Below are 18,052 nucleotides of genomic sequence, written 5' to 3' on the forward strand. Positions count from 1 at the left end.
GATGGGGCCTTGCAACAGGATGGTGGCTGCATACCTGGAGAAGGGACGATGGCTGCATGAGCCGTTGTGGAGACTGAAATGTTAAGATCTGGCAACGAAATGACTACAGAGGGTGAATGAGAATAAGGATGATGGAGAGCAAACCTGCGGGGCTGCAAAGGTGGGGGCGCACTCCGTGGTAACAGGGAGCATTTTGGTAGATGGGAAAGGAGTCCTGTTGGTTCACATTGCGTTTGAGATGTTTATGGGGATGCAGTTTGCAACACCCGACAGGCAGTTAGTGAAGCAGAACAGATTGGATGCCAGGAGGGAAACGAGGGCTGGAAGCAGAGATACGGGGGGTCATCTTCACAGAAGCCCCAGGAGACTGTGAGGTTACCCACTTGCAAGAGGGTGAAAAGAAAATACAGCTGTTGTTTCATGGGTGGTGAATCAACAAAGGGGACCACTGAAGAGTGGTCAGACAGGCGAGAGCAGAGTCAGGGAAACGCATCCGGGAATGCCGAGTGTCAGAGGTGTCTGTGTTTGAGTCTGGCTCTCCTAATAGACTCCACAAGGGCAAGAACTACGTCTTATTCAAACATTGTACAATGGACGGTTGCTGAGAGTTGGCCCATAAGAAAGCTGAGGGCCATAGAAATGACTTTCTCAAATTGTGATGCTGGAGAAGACATTCAAAAGTCCCCTGGAGAGCGAGAAGCTCCAATCAGACAATCCTTCAAGAAATTAATTTAGACTATTCACTGGAAGGTCAGATACTGAAGCTGAAGCTTAACTACTTTGCTGACATAATGAGAAGACAGGATTCATTGGAAAAGACCAGGATGTTGGGAAAGACTGAAGTCAAAAGGAGATGGCAGAGGAGAAGATAATGTCGTGAAGTAACAAACATGAGCTTATTATTATTTTTTTAAAGAGTAAGTGGTGGGGAAGAAGCCCAAAAAGATCAAGGGTGGAGGGGTAGGTTGAGAAAGGCTTTATATACCAAACAGAGGATTTTTATATTTGATCCTGGAGGTGATAGGAAGCCACTGGGGTTGACCAAGTGAAGATATCACATCATATTCTCCTTTGTATTATGGTTATCTGTGTATATCTCATCTTGACTGCTAGGTGATAAAGCCTTTAAGGTCAGGGATCCATTTCATTTATTTTGTGGCTACCATATTGACGTTGCTGAGCCTCCCATTGAAAGAATGAATGAGTACTTCTGGAATATTGTTCCTTATGCTTAGTAGAATTGAATTCCATACCCAGTTAAAAATCCATTACTAATTATCTCCTAGTAGTTAGTATAGATTTTTATCATAATTATAAATTAAATTATTAAAAATTAAAAGTTTTAAAATTACACAAGGATTTTGTGTAAAGCTCTTACACGACTCCAAGTTTTGTTAAATAACATGCGTATTGATTGGCGTTTATCCATACACATTAGGTTATGATATTAGGTAATTCAAATTTAGACTATCAAAGAGATGAGCAGCATCTGGCCAGGATTTGAATCTAGTTCCCCAGCTTTGAGTTTGGCACTTTTGCCTGGAAGTTCCTTCTGCTCCTGGACACGTCCTAGTCATCATTTCATCCCAGAATCTCTGTTTTAGGATGAGCCCAGGCCAGGGAGCTTCCCTCTTTTATTCTTCTCGGGTTTTGTCCTGACTCCATTCTTTGCCCTCTATCATCATTCCATGCAGGGATCTTCTCTGCTTCATCTCCCCCCAGCCCACCCCTTCAATTTCCTTTATGTGTTGACTTCTCTAATTAGAATGTCTCTTGAGGCCAGGGACTATCTTTAATTTTGCTTGTGTTTGGATTTCTAAGGAAGAGGACAGTGCGTGGCACAAAGCAAATGCTTAATAAATGTGCATTCATTTGACTTTCCTGGCTGCCATCTTCACATTGCAAAAGTCAGTGCTAATAATGAAGATTTTGTAGTATGTCTTGTTGTGATGCTTCCATCTTTTACCAATTGATTGCAAGTTTTAAAAGAATCACCTCAATTTAATATTTTTTTTCTAAAAAAAGAACATAGTATTTTTTGATAAAAGTTAGTGTCATATTTTGGGAGACTTTTGCAATATTTTGTATATGTGTATTTAAATTCATTAATGGACAAATTTCCTAGGATGATCTGGTTGATGCTCAGACTTAACATAATTCAGATAATCACTGAATTTTGTGGGGAATTTTTCTTGGCATTTCTATTTTTCTTATCACCTGTAATGAATAATTTCTGAGAACCAGGGGCTGGCAATTAGACATCTTAATGATATCATTACCACCCTAATGGGAATCCCAATATTTGCACTGCCAAGTAATTTGCTAGAGGCAGAGTTACAGGCCCACAATGGCTAATTTGTAGGCAAAAATAAGATTAATTTTTCATTGTCAAACTCATGGACTTTGTTATTATAGTGAAGTGGAGAGAATTTTCATCCTTCCTAAATTTTAGCATCCTCCCGACTGCTTCATTTATGTGTAGATATTTCCCAATTCGACTAGAATTTTTCTAAATTTAGGCTGATCTCATCTATCTTATCCTCTTCAAGGTTTTATTTACTAAGTGGCAATGGTGGTGAAATGGTAGGTTAGTGTCTGTACGCACAGCCCCCCAAAAGCAAATAATCAATTGAAAACTGCTGAAAAATAAAACATCAGTTTTCTTCAGGAAAGGCAGCTCCATATGGGACATACAATAGTACAGAAATACCTGTTATCACTCAGATTTAAGACCCTCAGTTTCTGCATCTGTCCAATCTCTTCAGGAAGAAATTCCAGCTTATTGGAGCGCAGCGACATGACTGTAACATTTTTACAGCTCCCAATCTGTGGGACAAAAAGGGAAAAGAAGTCAAGAAGCTTAATTCTGTCACATGAATTGCTTTGGCTTGCAACCGTGATCATGATTTTCACCTGAATAGAGGCAGTACTGGGGAGTGGAGAAGGGCGCTGGTCTTAGAGTGGAGAAGACACGGGCTCCAGCCCATCTTGGACTTATTAGTGCGGGACCCCAGCCAGTCCCTTCACTTCTGTGTATTCTAAATATTTTCCTAAACCAGTTTTTGTTGTCGTTGTCGTTGTTGAGTTGTTCAGTGGCTTCTGACTCTTCGTGACCCCCGTGGACCATAGCATACTAATGCTGCCCTTGGAGTTTTCTTAGTAAAGATACTAGAGTGGCTTTCCATTTCCTTCTTCAGCGATTAAAGCAAACAGAGGTTAAGTGACTTTTCCAGAGTCATACAGCTTGGAAATGTCTGAGACTAGATTTGAATTTGGATCTTCCTGACTCCAGGCCCAAAGTTCTATTGATTGAGCCAACTAAATGTCTGATTGACCAAGGGACAAATGGCCTGGACCTGTGTGGATGGAAGGTATTCCCTACATGGAGTTCCTCATGTTCACAAATCCTTTGCTTATCCACATTTCATTTGAATAAGATACTACTAGGCTTTCTTTGAGAAAATTATTTTCTCCCCTATTAATTTTTTAAACTTTATTATTTATTTATAAATATTATTATTATTATTTTTTATTTTATTTGCCTTCCATTTTTAGAACCAATATTGTATATTAGTTCAAAAGTCGAAGTGTGGTAAGGTCTAGGCAATGAGGGTTACATGACTTGCCCAGGGTCACACAGCTAGGAAGTGTCTGAGGTCATAGTTGAACCAAGGAACTTCTGTCTCTAGACCTTTCTCTTAAACCACTGAGCATAGCTGCTTCTCCCCTAGTAATTTTCAAGCTTTTCTCAGGATACAAGCTTTTCGAGCTAATGATTTATCAATCAATAACAAATACGTACTGTGTACAAGACTCTAGACCAGGGGTCGGCAACGTATGGCTCTCAAGCCATATCTGGCTCTTTCTACAGGAGCCATAAAGTCCATTTTTTTTCAGGCATTGTTACAGGAGCGCACTGTGAGCACTGCACGGCTCTCACCAAATTACATTTTAAAAAATGTGGCCTTTATGGCTCTCATGGCCAAAAAGGTTGCCAACCCCTGCTCTAGACTAAGCTCGTAGGATACAAATAAAAAAAAATAAGAACAAAAAATAATAACAAACTAAAGACCCAAAGTGGTGTAATATGATTGAAGAAACTTCTCCAGCATGTATAATGCTCCTCCTGTACAGAGCACTGCCCCTAATGCAAACCAATACTTTCTTGATCATTTATATATTATCAACATCATTGCCATCATCATCACCACCATCATCACTACCAGCACCACCACCACCACCATCATCACCACCACCATCATCATCATCATTACCACTACCATCACCATCACCACCATCATCATCATCACCACCATCATCACTACCAGCACCACCACCATCATCACCACCATCATCATCATCATTACCACCACCATCACCACCATCATCATCATTACCACCACCATCACCACCATCACCACCACCATCATCACCAGCACCACCACCACCATCACCACCATCATCATCATCATTACCACTACCATCACCATCACCACCATCATCATCATCACCACCATCATCACTACCAGCACCACCACCATCATCACCACCATCATCATCATCATTACCACCACCATCACCACCATCATCATCATTACCACCACCATCACCACCATCACCACCACCATCATCACCAGCACCACCACCACCATCACCACCATCATCATCATCATTACCACTACCATCACCATCACCACNTCTCTCTCTTTCCCTCTCTCTCTCTCTCTCTCCCCCCCCCTCTCTCTCTCTCCCTCCCTCCCTCCCTCCCTCATTAGACTGTCCTTCTTTATTTGGGTGCATGTTGTATGCCTCAGAAGACTGTAAGAACCTTGAAGGGAGGGACTGTCTTTTCTGTCTTCAGCTACCCCTGCCTTGACTTCAGAAGGCACTTATCAATGTTTTTGTTTTGTTTTGTTTTTTAAATTGAACCAGCAGTTCTCCTGCCAGGCTTAGATTTTCTAGCAAGCTCTAGGGCCTGGAGCGTCTCTTCTCTGGAGTGTAGAGAGCAGGGACCTTTTAAAGCATCCTGTACTGATTGTGCAATGTTTGGATTTCCTCCATGGCTGAGAGACCATTATCTATTTTCCAAGTGCAGTTTTCTTTTTCTTCTAGAAGAGAAGTGAAGACTCATAGTGGCTATCAGGGAAATATAAATGTTTCTTAAAAACAAACAAAACACCATTGAAAGGACTTCAATGGGAAAATTAGAAAATGGATATAGAGGCAAAAGGCACTCCTGAATTCCATCAAGTTGAAGAGTGGAAGGATGGGATGCATTAGTGAACAGAAAGAAGGATCACTGAAAGCTTTGAGGCAAGAAATACATTTGAGGCTCTCTCTGAAGGGAGGGAGCTAGACTTTTTGGGGAAGAAGCAGCTACCAGTTTTCCAAGGTATAATGATGTGGTACCTTGAGCTTTCAAGTGAGAGACCAACCAAAAAGGATCAGAGAGAGGCAGATTAGTACTAGGTGTTGATGACTTCCTTTTGAGGATCATTTACTCGACTGTTTATTAAACTAAAAATGACAAGAAAAAAGTCCGCTGTCTTCTAAGGGTCTGTACCCAGGGCATGATGGAGAACCTTTTAATGCTTGCCAAACCAGATGACTACTGCCCACTACTTGGTGAGTCATGTTGGCATAAACGAGGCTGCCAAAAGTATTCGAAAAATATTGCTAAAAACATAGAATCTTGGATAAGAAAATGAAGAATATGGGACAAGGGTAATGATTTCATCTTTGTTGTTGACTGAAGGCAAAGGCTTTGGAAGGGAAAGAGAAATATAGAGAGAATGTCTGGTTAAAAATATGGCATCTGAGAATGGGATTTGCACTTCTGGACCAGGGCTGGAAAATTTAAATGTCAGGCTACTCATCAAGGCTGGAGTACATCTAATAAGGGATGGAAATATTTTCCCCTGGTAGCTTAGAAATCTAATCATATGGGCTTTAAACTGAAAGGGATGGGGGAGGTAGAAAACTGCCTATTGATGTACCCTACCCTACCTACACAGTGGCTATGATAAGGGAAGAAGAAGTATATCGGTAGGAGGCAATTCAAGAGATTCACAAGATACAAAATTCAAGAAAGGTGCCAGCCATGAAACATTGCCTTAGATGTCTATACAAATACGTATGAAATAGAGATGACAAGCATGTAAGAAAAAACTGGAAGGCATGATTGTTGAGCCACTATTGATGATCTTTGAAAGATCCTGGAGAATGGAAAAAAGGTCCAGAAGGGTTGGAAAAGGGCAAATGTTGTCTCATTTTTCAAGGAGGGGAAGACAATAGAGTATGCTGTAGCCTGGGGAATTCCATTTGTGTTCCAGGCAAAATTCTAGAACTATTTTATTAGAACAATTTAATTAGTAATAAATACTAAAACTAGTAATATTAACAATATGCTCTTTATCTGGGAAATTATAAATTATTGATACAAAATATTCAACGAAATAAACATGTCCTCAAAAATGGTGCTTTCTCAATGAGTGTGACCTTAGGAAGACTTCAAGAGATAGAAGAAGGGTCGGTGTGCTATGGAGTCATGAAGAGTTGGATATGACTGAATGAGTGAACAAAAATTCACAAATCAAGGAAACTTCAACAATAATAGTTTTCGATCTTTTACTCTTTTTACCCTTGTCCTCTAACTGGATAACTCTAGCTATCTGCTTTCTGTTTCTGCAACTTAACAGTCCCTGAGTTCTCAGAACTGCCCAATAATTTTATTCATGTCATGCAAACTCCATACAATTATAACAATTTCAAGATTTCCTACTAAAATGAACTATTGTCATAAAAATGCAGCCCCTGAGAGAAATTTGAAAAGGATATATGAAAAGTCACAGACTCTACTCATTATCATGTCCTTTAGGAGTTTAATTGTTTAAAAGCAATGGATACAATAAGGAAGCCATTAGAGCCCAGAAACGATTTTAATCAGCAAACATGAACTCTTTGCCCTGTAGACACCTAGCAATGAAGGATAAAAGCAGTTTAGAACATTTGTAAAGTCCTATAGAACAGCATTGGTGAAGTACTGGCACATGTGCCACTCCCAGCATGGGGAACTGCTCTGTTCCCCCTCATCCCAGCACTGGAGGACATTTTTTTTGCATGCCCCGCTTCTTTGTCCATCTTCCCAAAGCAAGCACTCTCAGCTTTTTCTGGTAATGTGGGGGGCTCACAGACAGCTTGAATTTGCCCTTTGGGCACTCAAACTTGAAAACCTTAGGCAACGCTATTATAGAAGATGATGATAGAACATTATAAGAAAGATAACTTTATAAAGATAACTTTTAAAATTATAAGAAAGATAAGAAAGAATAGAGAGGAAAATATGTGTAAAGAAAGCTTGACAATGGGACAGCTAGGTGGCACAGTGGATAGATCTCTAGGCCTAGAGATAGGAGGTCTTGGGTTCAAATCTAGCCTCACCCACTTCCTAGATGTATGACCCTGGGTAAGTCACTTAACCCCAACTGCCTACCCCTTACCACTCTTCTGCCTTAGAAGAGGTACTTAGTATGGATTCTAAGATGGAAAGTGAGGGCTTAAAAAAACCAAGAAAGTTTGACATAGCACTTAGCTAGGGCAGCTCATTCCCAGAGCATTTAGAGATGAAACCCAGAGAAGAGAATGTCCCCCACTCTCCTTCAAATGGAACCAATTCTCAGTGTCTTCATGATGATCTATCTTAATAATTGGTTACTGGGGAACTACTCCATTGGGATCCTAACCCCTATGTCTTTGATGTGCTATATTAAGGAAAAAGAAATGGTGCTTAGGAAAATAAAATGAGGAAGTGCAGCTGGATAAATCTAAGTATTCAAAGAATGCACCCTATTGGATGCAACCCGATTTGGAAAGCATTGAGAGAACAATTTTCAAGACATCTGAAAGAAGAGCTGTCACAAAACTGGAGGGAAAAACCATCCCTAAAAGGTATACTTTTACATCATTAACTCCGAAGGTAACTAAATAGAAACCAATTACTACAAACTCATATGGTGTCTTTCTCATGCCTATAAAATTTTTATGAGTGTAATCTGCAAATTTATTGAGAATGTTCATGGTGAAATAACAGCCACATTTTTGCAAACGAAGAATGTAGTGGAAGTACCCAGGCAAATGCCTAGGAGACCTGGGTAAGTTCTTGGTTCCTATCGTGTCTCCTAGACAAGCTATGACTGCCCCAGAGCAGGCGTCCTGCATCTACACTGCCCTTCTGAGGAGGTTTTCTTTTGGTGAATACTCAGATTCACACCTGGGATGGATACCCTGGTGGCCCAAGCCATAAAAGAGGAATCCAATCCATATAGAAACATGAAGAGAGATATGGAGTTTGTTGTCTGAATAAAGGCTGGAGCTGGGGTTCCCTTTACCCAATCAGTCCCTCAGAATTATTAGGTGTGTTCTTGGGTCCATGTGAAGTGCTGGGGTACAAAGGAAAAAGTGAACAAGCTGATCAAAAGGTGCTTATAAGTTTTTGAGGGAGATATATTTATATACACACATATAATATATTTTACATTATACACATGATGTATAATATAAATGTGTAATGCATGTATACATTTATAGGTGTACTTACAAATATGTATTTGTGTGCGTGTATACACCTACCCATATGACACTGATATTCCCAAGGCTCTTGAGTCCAGGGTTCTGGGAGATCTCCATCAGGGTCTGAGGGGAGATGGCAGCCACTGATGCTGGTGGCAGCCTGATCTTCTTGGTATCTGCTGCCTGTGAAGGCGCTGAACTAGAATGTGTGGATCTTTGTGATTCTCTCCATGTTGGCATGCCGCCTCTCCGCTGACAAAGAGCTGGAAGAGTCTTAATTTCTAGGAAAGAGTTTCTGGGCTCACTGGCCTCCTTGTCATGCCCATTGCTTTGGTTTTGGTTTTGTGTGGCCAGCTTCTCGGAGGGTGCCCTCCCATAGTGGATGACTAATTAATGCTTGTTATTTGAATTTCCCTCTAGCCTTTGCTTAAAAACTGGTAAGGAGGGGCGGCCTACTCTACCTGAAGCAGTTTTTGTTTTTAACTTTCTTTCTAATATTAGGCCTAAATCTGCTGCTGAAACCTTAATCTCTGTCCTGCAGGGCTGGGGAGTTAACACAAAAGCAGCAACAACCACATCCATAACAAGACACCATCAAATATTTTATAAACAGCTAATGTGGCTCCTTTCAGTTTGTTGCTGGTTAACCCTCTCCAGGTCTTTTGATTCAGATGATATGTTGTGAAGGCCCTTCGCCTTCCCAGATGCCCTCTTTATCCACTTCTCTGGATTATCAATGTCCTTCCTGATTGCAGATGTGGTTTGGCCAGGCCACAACCTTCATTTGACATGCTAGGCCTCTCTTGATGCAGATTAAAATCACGTTCGCTTTCTGGGCTAATATCATTTTATTGATGCACGAGGAGCTTGCAGTCTAGTAAAATCTAAAATCTTTTTCAAGGGAACTCCCTGTTTAGTCCCATTTCTCCTATTTGTGAGTTATGAAATTGAGTTTTGAAATTCAAGTTTGAATTTCCATTTAAGTGTTTTGTTAGATTTGGCCTTGACCCGGGTTATGCCATAATCTTTCCTTACTGTTGTCCAACATGCAAACTCGGCCTCCAAGCTTTATGCCATCCCCAAATCTGATGGCGTGCTCTCAATGTCTATTCAAGTCATTCAGTAACCAAAATGTCAGATCATATAGGATGTGGCAGGACCAACAGAATCTTCACTCCTAGAAAGCCTTCACTAATGCCTGGTCTCTAGATCTAGAAGGATCTAGATCTGTAGATCTAGAAGCAGAGGGTTTCTGTCTTTTTGAAGTTCAGAACTGCAGGCTTGATTCCTTCTCACTCTGGGGAGTATAAATAAATCAATATTGCTAACAGAGAATGTATACATGAAGACTCTCAGCCATAGCTCTATTAATAAAGTAAGCCCTTGCTACTTTGTTAGGATCTGTGTGTATTTGAAGTTTGTGCCTCCCTTCTTTCCCTATGGATTTGGAGCCAGCATTTACATAGAGGATCTTAAGCGATGAATGTGGGCAGGAAGATGAATGCTTCCATTATTAGGCCTTTCATTCTGCCATGCCATGCATCATCTCTCCTATATGCCCCCTTCTCTCTCTAACACTGCCCCCAATCTGGTTAGCCTTCACCATTTCTCTTCTGGACTATTGCAATAGATGCTAGAGAGTCTGCCTGCCTTAGGTCCTCTCCCCTGACCCCCGCTCCAGTCCATCCTCCAAATCAAGTCAATAGGACGTGAGGGACAGCCAGTGACTTGGCTAGCAAAGTGACTTTTCTAAGATGTAGGTCTGACTGTTTCCCTTTCCTATTAAATAAACTCGAATGTTTCTCTAGTATTTTTAGGATGAAAATTAAAGATGTCCTCCATTTGACTTTTAAAGCTTTCCATCACCCGATTCCTTCTTGCCTTTCCATTCTTCTCATACCTTCTTTCCCTCCATGTAATCTACAGTTTGGTGAAGCTGGCCTCCTTGCAGTTTCCCCAATGAGCTACTCGATCTCTCCACTCTGGGCATTTCCCCTGGCTATCTGCCATGCCTGGAATGCCCACCTCCTCATCTCTCCCTTTCGGCGTCCCCAACTTCCTTTAAATCTCAGCTAAAATCTAACCTTCTACAGGAAGCTCTCCCCAATCTCTCTAAATTCTAACATCTTTCCTCTGGGATGCCTCTAGCTCATCCTGTCGATAGCTTGTTTACATATATGTGTTTGGATTTTGTCTCCCCATTAGAATGTGGACTCCTTGAAGGCAGGGATCTTTCTCTCATTCCCCAATGCTCAGCACAGTGCCTGGCACATAGTAGGGGCTTCTTAAGTGCTTGTTGGCATTATGTGACTTGGTATTTATCCTGTTAATTTTACTTCTCCCTTCTTTTGACTTTCACCCCTAAAACCAGCCTAGATGATGTTCCTTTCTTCTTCCTCTATTTTCACAGGTAAGTTTCCATGTGCACCCAGGGGTGCCCAGAATACCTTGCATCATGGGTAAGAGGACCCTTTGGGTCCTTCTTGTTAGCTTCTTAAATAAATCAGTGACCATTTACTATCACACTCTCATTTATTTAGACCAGTGGTTAGAGTCAAAGATGCTAAAATATAGACCTGGAAAGGAAGGGAGTAGATAAGACACCGACTCCTATGGGATCACCACCCCAGAGGTGCTAAAGAGAAGGGAGCATTTTGATGACACCAGCCAAGTCAACAAGCATTTAGGAAGCCCTTGCTCTGGGTCAAGCACTGGGCACATTTGTGTCCTCAGACTCCAGGAACACAAAGACAGGCAAACATCTTTGTGGCTTGTGCCCTCAAGAAAGCCACATTTCAATGGAGGAGCCCACATGCGAACAACTGTGTGTTTATGAGATGGATAAATGTGAGGCAATTTCAGAGGGAAGGCATCTGATGTAGGAGGTTCTGGGAATAGCCTCTTCCAGAAGGAGGAATTGAAGCTGAGTCCTCATTGGGTAGCCTGAGTCAGGGATGGGCTTTTTTTTTCCTACACAAAAAAGGAAAGCTGGTATTGGATACCAATACCACCCCAATCTGGATGCAGATTCAAACTCACAGCATCCCACTCCTGACTCCAACCAGCAACAAAGAATAGCCTTCTACTTTGTAGGGGACGGGCTTCCTTTACTCTCCTCTTTAGTAAGCTGCCGGGGTTGCCACTTAGTCATTCATTTGGAGAGACATTTTGTAGACTATGAACTAGGGAAGGGAAATAGATTTGTTTCTTATCATTTTAAAGTTTCTTTCACTCAGAGTGATAAATAAATTATATAAAATATTAAATATAAATTAAGATAAATATAACAAATCAATTAAGTCAAATGAATATAAATAATACACATATAACAAATGATATAAATAGAAAGAAATTTCAATGACTACAATGTGACCTTAATTTCCAGGGCCAAGGAATAATATTAACAATGACAATAGCCATAATGTCATCATCTTTGATGGCTTTTCCTTTCATTTCAGAGCAATCAATCAATTACTCCTTCTACTAATATTTAATTAAGAGCTTAATATGTGCTGGGCTCTGTGCCAAGTTCAGCAGAGAAGAATACAGGAAAGACAACCTCTGCCTTGAAGGACTTTACATTTTAATGGACGAAGACAATAAATAAAGAAAGGAGGGAGAAGAGCACCTCATTGGGTAGCCTGGTTTGAAGATAGCAGGGAGTTGATATGGTGGATTGGTTCCGGGCAAAATTGCTTGAAATCTCATTTATCAGAGCCCAGGTTTCCAGAGCAGAATTCAGGTTTTGGTGGCACAGGGAGTGAGGAAAGTGAGGAGGATGCACAAGGTTCAGGCTTCAGGCTTTGGAAATGACTGGGAATTTCATTGATCTGACTTAATTTTCTTTAATCATATTTGTAAGCCTTATCCTCATAATGAGGCACACATGTTGTAATTCTTGGCACAGAATAAGTGCCCAAATAATATCTTTTAAATTTGAATTCTATGACATCAAAAACATTAACTTCATGTCCATGTCTTGTGAAGACACAGCAAATACTTACTAAGTTGTTGTTGATTAGGTTATTCTCAAATATAAAACTTAGGAATTAACCTCAATTTATAAAAGAAAAGGACATTAAGTTCTTGTAATTAAACTTTTGTAATTTATGGTCTTAGGGAATTGCCTAGAGACACTAAGAGATTAAGTGGGTCACATAACCAGTTGGTGTTAGAGTCAGAATTTGGATGGATCTTTTGGAGCTCTGCACTTTATCCACTAAATCATATTGCCTTTCTTTCCTCACCTATAAGGGGGTGGGGAATGATCACTTGAGATTTTACTAATTCAAGTATTATTTAAATATTTGATAATTTGTTGAAACTGCCATTGAATAGAAGTGGGGTCAGCAAGTGTAACAGCCTCCAAAATGGCATTTCTGCTACACTCCATCTTCCACATGTCTGCTCAAGTTAACTTCCTAATGCACCACCATAATCGCATCTTTTGACCACATGAAGACCACCAGGGGCTCTCCATGTCTGAATAAATATGATTTAAACACTTGAACCTCTATAAGAGATTCGTTCTGTCATCTCCATCTCTACTCTTGTCTCATCCTTCTCCACTTTTGGAACTCTAGATTCCAGCCCAGATGGTCTGTTCTCTTTCCATTTTCCATGTCCATGCCTTTGCTTGCTTGGAACAAGGTCCTACTTAGTAGTCTTTAAGACCCCATTCAAGTGCCTACTCTGTGAACTTTCCCTGCCCCAGGGGAAAGTTGCTTCGTCATCTTCCCATTTTTCATGGCACTGTGTTTGGCTCTTCTTTGACATTCTACCTTGTCTTATACCTACCTTTACATGTGTCTCATCTCTATAGATTGTCAAGCGCCTAGTGTACCTCAGACACCTTATCAGTGAGTTGAATGAAATTACTTGAATTGACATAGTTTAGGCTTGGGGGTAAACACTTTGTGACCAAAGGCAACTGTTGATGGAGTTAGGGAAAATGTTTCAAAAATGAAGCAAAGAAATCCAGAATTCTTCATGAAAATCAATCAGCGGCCCCAAATTCCAAAGTAGTTCTGTCCAAAGTATTGGAACTTATGCATCAATTCTATTGTCCATCTATACAACTTCTAATCATGGTCTGTACACTAGACATTCTTTATCTATTTTTCTTCTTTGCAAAGATATTTAGGTTGAATGCTTTTTGATGATTATGGATTTCATTTTGGAGGTTTTACAGTGTTCCAGGCTTTAATGCAATAAAAAACAATGTCATCTACCATAAGGACTGTCCAGAAGACCATATGGAATGTCCATATGGAATCCATCTTCTAATTGAACTCTAGGCTGGAAAATCTATGCAATGGCAAACATTTTTTTATTTAAACCCTTGTACTTCGGTGTATTGTCTCATAGGTGGAAGATTGGTAAGGGTGGGCAATAGGGGTCAAGTGACTTGCCCAGGGTCACACAGCTGGGAAGTGGCTGAGGCCAGGTTTGAACCCAGGACCTCCTGTCTCTAGGCCTGACTCTCACTCCACTGAGCTACCCAGCTGCCCCAATGGCAAACGTTTTTGACAAGCATTCATCTTCCCATTTCATAACTCACTTGAAGTAGCCAGAATATTATCTAACAGTTATTATCAAGTATTGCTTCTTTTACAGAATCTTGTATAATTCTAATATATCCACAGAGCTATCTTATTGGGTAGTCAATAATGTAAAATTTTGCTCTACTCAGTCAAATGGTATCTTATAATTAAGAACAAGCAATGAGTGGTCTAGTGGTCTTACCACCTTTCAATTGTGTGACTATAAAGATGAGGACTGCTGTAGAATCTCATTGGTAAAAACCTACTTGTTCTCTTCATAGGGATATTGCTATACACTATTCTCACAGAGGTTTCAAGACAAGAGAAAGTAGATGTTTAGGCTGAGAGGGGTTGAAATTTTCTTGATTGTGTTCATTGAGTAATAGTCAAGTCTAAGATATTTTAAAAGATTTTGGTACACTCTTTCCTTTTGGAAATCGTATGCTCTCAAAATTGTGTTGCCTTGATACCGGATTATCTCTGTGGAGAACCTGGAAGAATTTGTGGCCTTATGGCATAATCTCCAAGAACTCAGGGTTAACCTCTGTGCCATGATGATACACTAGAGAATGATGCTATGGATGCAAGGACTATCTATGAAGGCTGTTTCTGACTCGAAGATTCTATGTGTCTCTGGAAATCATGGCCCCCACTACCTCTGAAGTTATTAGAGATAACATTTAGCAATGTAGATGCTGTAGTCATGAAATAAAATGCAGGGAGAAATTCAGGTCCATAGAACTACATAAAATGGAATTTGACCACTACCCATATATGTTTTGAAAATATATCCCAGAGTTTAAGTCATTCATTCTAAGGAGTCTGATTGTATGCCTGCATCCCTTGAAATCATCTATTCACTTGTGAACTCAAGTTCCATTTGAGTGATAAATCTTCTTCAAGAATTAAACCCAATAATTTCCATGATGTTGCTCTCACATGATGAAATGAATAAAGTTAACGTATTTTGTATTTTGTGTGATGTTCCCTGAAATGTTGAGTTGGTGAGAAAATACTGCGATGACTGAACTTTGCCCTAAGTGTTTATTGTACTTAAACTGATAGTCTAAAGCCAGCATGGTTTAAAAATGAAAAACACGGAACCTGAAGATGAAGCTACAATTTTTTTCAGTGAAGCTGAAATCCTCTCGGTTTGCATTCTAGGTCATTCTCCACTCCTCGTTCTCCTTCATTTTTATTTTTTGTATGTTTTTATGATATACCCAATGTATTAGCATCATTGTTCATGTCTGCATAAGAGCTAAAAAAATCTTTTACTATTGGCATGAATGATCCAATGAATGTTACAAGAGCTCATCAGAAGGCAAGAGAGTGACAGATTGCAGATTTGGAAAGCCTTCACTGAAAGGAAGAATTAAAGGGAGATGTTGAAAGAGGGGCTGAATTAATGTAAGTGGTAAAAAAGTTGAAGACCGTTTTTTGTGTTGTAATGACAGGGGGCAGGACAGGGAGGGAAATTCTATGAGCAATAGTAAGGGGAGAGGGAAGACAGAAGAAAAGATGGCAAGATGGAAGAGTGGGGCAAAGAGAAGGCAGAAGTAAAAGAGTTTAGGATCTGGTGAGTTTATTTTGAGTAGTTGGATCAGAACAGTGAGCAGTAACAAATGACTAGCATTTCTGGTCCCTCTAAATCTGGTTCCAACTTCTCTCTCCAACCATTTGTAATATCACACTCCCCTCTTCATGTCCTGACTGTTCCCTGCATGCATCATTCCATTCTCTACCCATGTATATTTACATAAGATGCTTTCTAAGTCTAGGATACACTCTTCCTCCTCATCTCTGCCTCAACGAATCCTTATTTTTCTTTCAGGTTTGGCTGTTTCTTACCCATTTTCCACATGATGATTTACATATGTAGTAATTCCTTGATGGGAAAAGGTACTTGCTAGAAAGAATTTGGAAAGTAATATTGAACTAAGAACATTATGCACAGCTACCAAATTAATAATATTTGAAGAATAACTGATGAATTTCTACCTCTAGAGAAAGAGATGAAAGACATCATTTACATAGCCATATTTTTTGTTTGGTGATGCCTTCTTTGGGGCAGGGAGGGAAAGGAGGGGGTGAGATACCTGGGAATAAAAAAAGCATAAGAAAGACAAAGTCTTATTGGTTTTATGAAGGCACAGACCAGAAACTAAAGATTGCAAGTATATACTGTCAGGCTCTCTCCTGGTTCCTTTTTGATTCTCTCTCTATTTTCTCACTTGGTGATCTCCTCAGCTCCCCTGGGCTTAATTATCATCTCAATATAGATTACTCTTGAATCTGCATCATCTCTCCTGGGCTCTCCAGCTCCTATCTTCAATTGTCTATTGGACATTTCAAACTGGATTTTCCACAGCTTCTCAAATGCAAAAACTCAAATCATTATCTTCCTTTCAAATCCACCTCCCTCCTCAGCCTCTCCAGTTTAGTCAAGGACACCCTCCTCCTTCCTGTCACTCAAGTTTGCAATATTCCAATTCTCTTCCCTCTCCCTTTGCTCACATAACCAATCACTGCTGCCTTAGCATTGTGCTAGGCGGGGTTTATGGGGTATTCAGGGAGGACTAGCAGGTGCCAGAGACAAAGACAAAAACCTAAAAATGTCCTTACCCTCGTGGAATCTGTAGCCTATTGCAGGAAATGACGATTATATTGGAAAATAAATGCGAAATAACACCAACTATCTTTGGGGGAGACCAGGACAGGTTTCCTATAGGAAGTGACCCTGGATCTGAGCTTTGGAGAAGGCCAAGGATTCAACAAGAAAGAAATGAGGAGGGAATTCCTCCCCAAGACAGGGGACAAATGGTTTGGGAAAAGGCACATTGCTAGAAGCTAGAATGATGGCACATTTTGTATGAGAAGCATCAAGCAGGTCAATGTAGGGTTTTTGTTGAACAAAAGAGAGGAATGCGTACTATGACTGCAAAGGTAAGCTGGAGGCAGGTTTATTAAAAACTACACAGAGTTGATGGTATTTTGTCCTAGAAGCAAGAGGAAGACCCTAACTTTTTTTGAGCAGCGGAATCATGTGGTGTTTTAGAAATATCCCTTTTTTTCATTGGTGTGGAGGATGGATGAGAGACGGGACAGACTGGAGTCAAGGGTAAAGTTTTCCTTATTGTGTTATTGCACTAGAGGCCCCTTGGGGAGAATGATTACATAGATGAGGAGTATAAGAAGCAAATCACAAGCTGGCATGTTGAGAATATAATATAGTAGGGATGGGATGTGCCAATTGTCCAGACACAATACATATGTTAGAGTGGAGACAGTCAGAGATCTGGGTTGGAATGTTGACTTCACTACTTAGAATCCTTAGAAAGAGGAGGGTCTTGGAGGCCAAATCTCTATTTAAAGAGGAAGGAACTAAGACCCAAGAAGGGTAAGTGACTTCATCAAGGCCATCTGAGTACTAAATTTCAGGTCCAAGATTCAAATCTATGTCTTTTGATGACAAAATTCTCTGCCCTTCTCATGACAACCTGCTAGGGGAAAAAGTCACTTGGGCTTGGATCTCATCTTCCTCATCTGAAGAAGAGGTGATTGGAGTAGATGATATTCAGATTCCCAAATCTGTGATTTTTCTCATAGAGTGAGCTCCCATTATCAAAGGCAGAATAATCATTGTTTTTGTTTGCCTATATAAGATTTAATTGTTCAAATGATAAGGGGAATTGCTACCCTAGAAGAGATTCTTAACAAAACAAGTAACCTGTTCCTGATGTGGAAGTGATATTATCTTTGCGGATGAACCATTCACTTTTCTTATTCATGAGAGCAAAGAGGGAAGTTATGAACAGAATGATCCTTCCTCCTTCTCTCCCTCCCTCCCTTCCTCCCTCTCTCCCTCTCTTTCTCTCCCTCTCTCTCTCTCTCTCTCTCTCTCTCTCTCTCTCTCTCTCTCTCTTTCTTTTTTTCTTTCT

The 18,052-nt window shown here is 40.3% G+C and overlaps 1 protein-coding gene across 1 annotated transcript in view; it reads right to left on the minus strand.

The window, feature by feature from the left end:
• Nucleotides 1–18,052, minus strand: part of LRRC7 (leucine rich repeat containing 7) — a 360,178-nt gene that overhangs the window by 120,543 nt on the left and 221,583 nt on the right. The window contains exons 11-12 of the mRNA XM_044674756.1: nt 8,629–8,767; nt 2,711–2,826 (exon numbers count right to left, since the gene is read on the minus strand). Of these exons, the coding sequence (XP_044530691.1) occupies nt 2,711–2,826; nt 8,629–8,767 (255 nt within the window). The remainder of the gene's footprint in view (nt 1–2,710; nt 2,827–8,628; nt 8,768–18,052) is intronic.

This window comes from Gracilinanus agilis, chromosome 4, assembly GCF_016433145.1.
Source record: "Gracilinanus agilis isolate LMUSP501 chromosome 4, AgileGrace, whole genome shotgun sequence".
NCBI lineage: Eukaryota > Metazoa > Chordata > Mammalia > Didelphimorphia > Didelphidae > Gracilinanus > Gracilinanus agilis.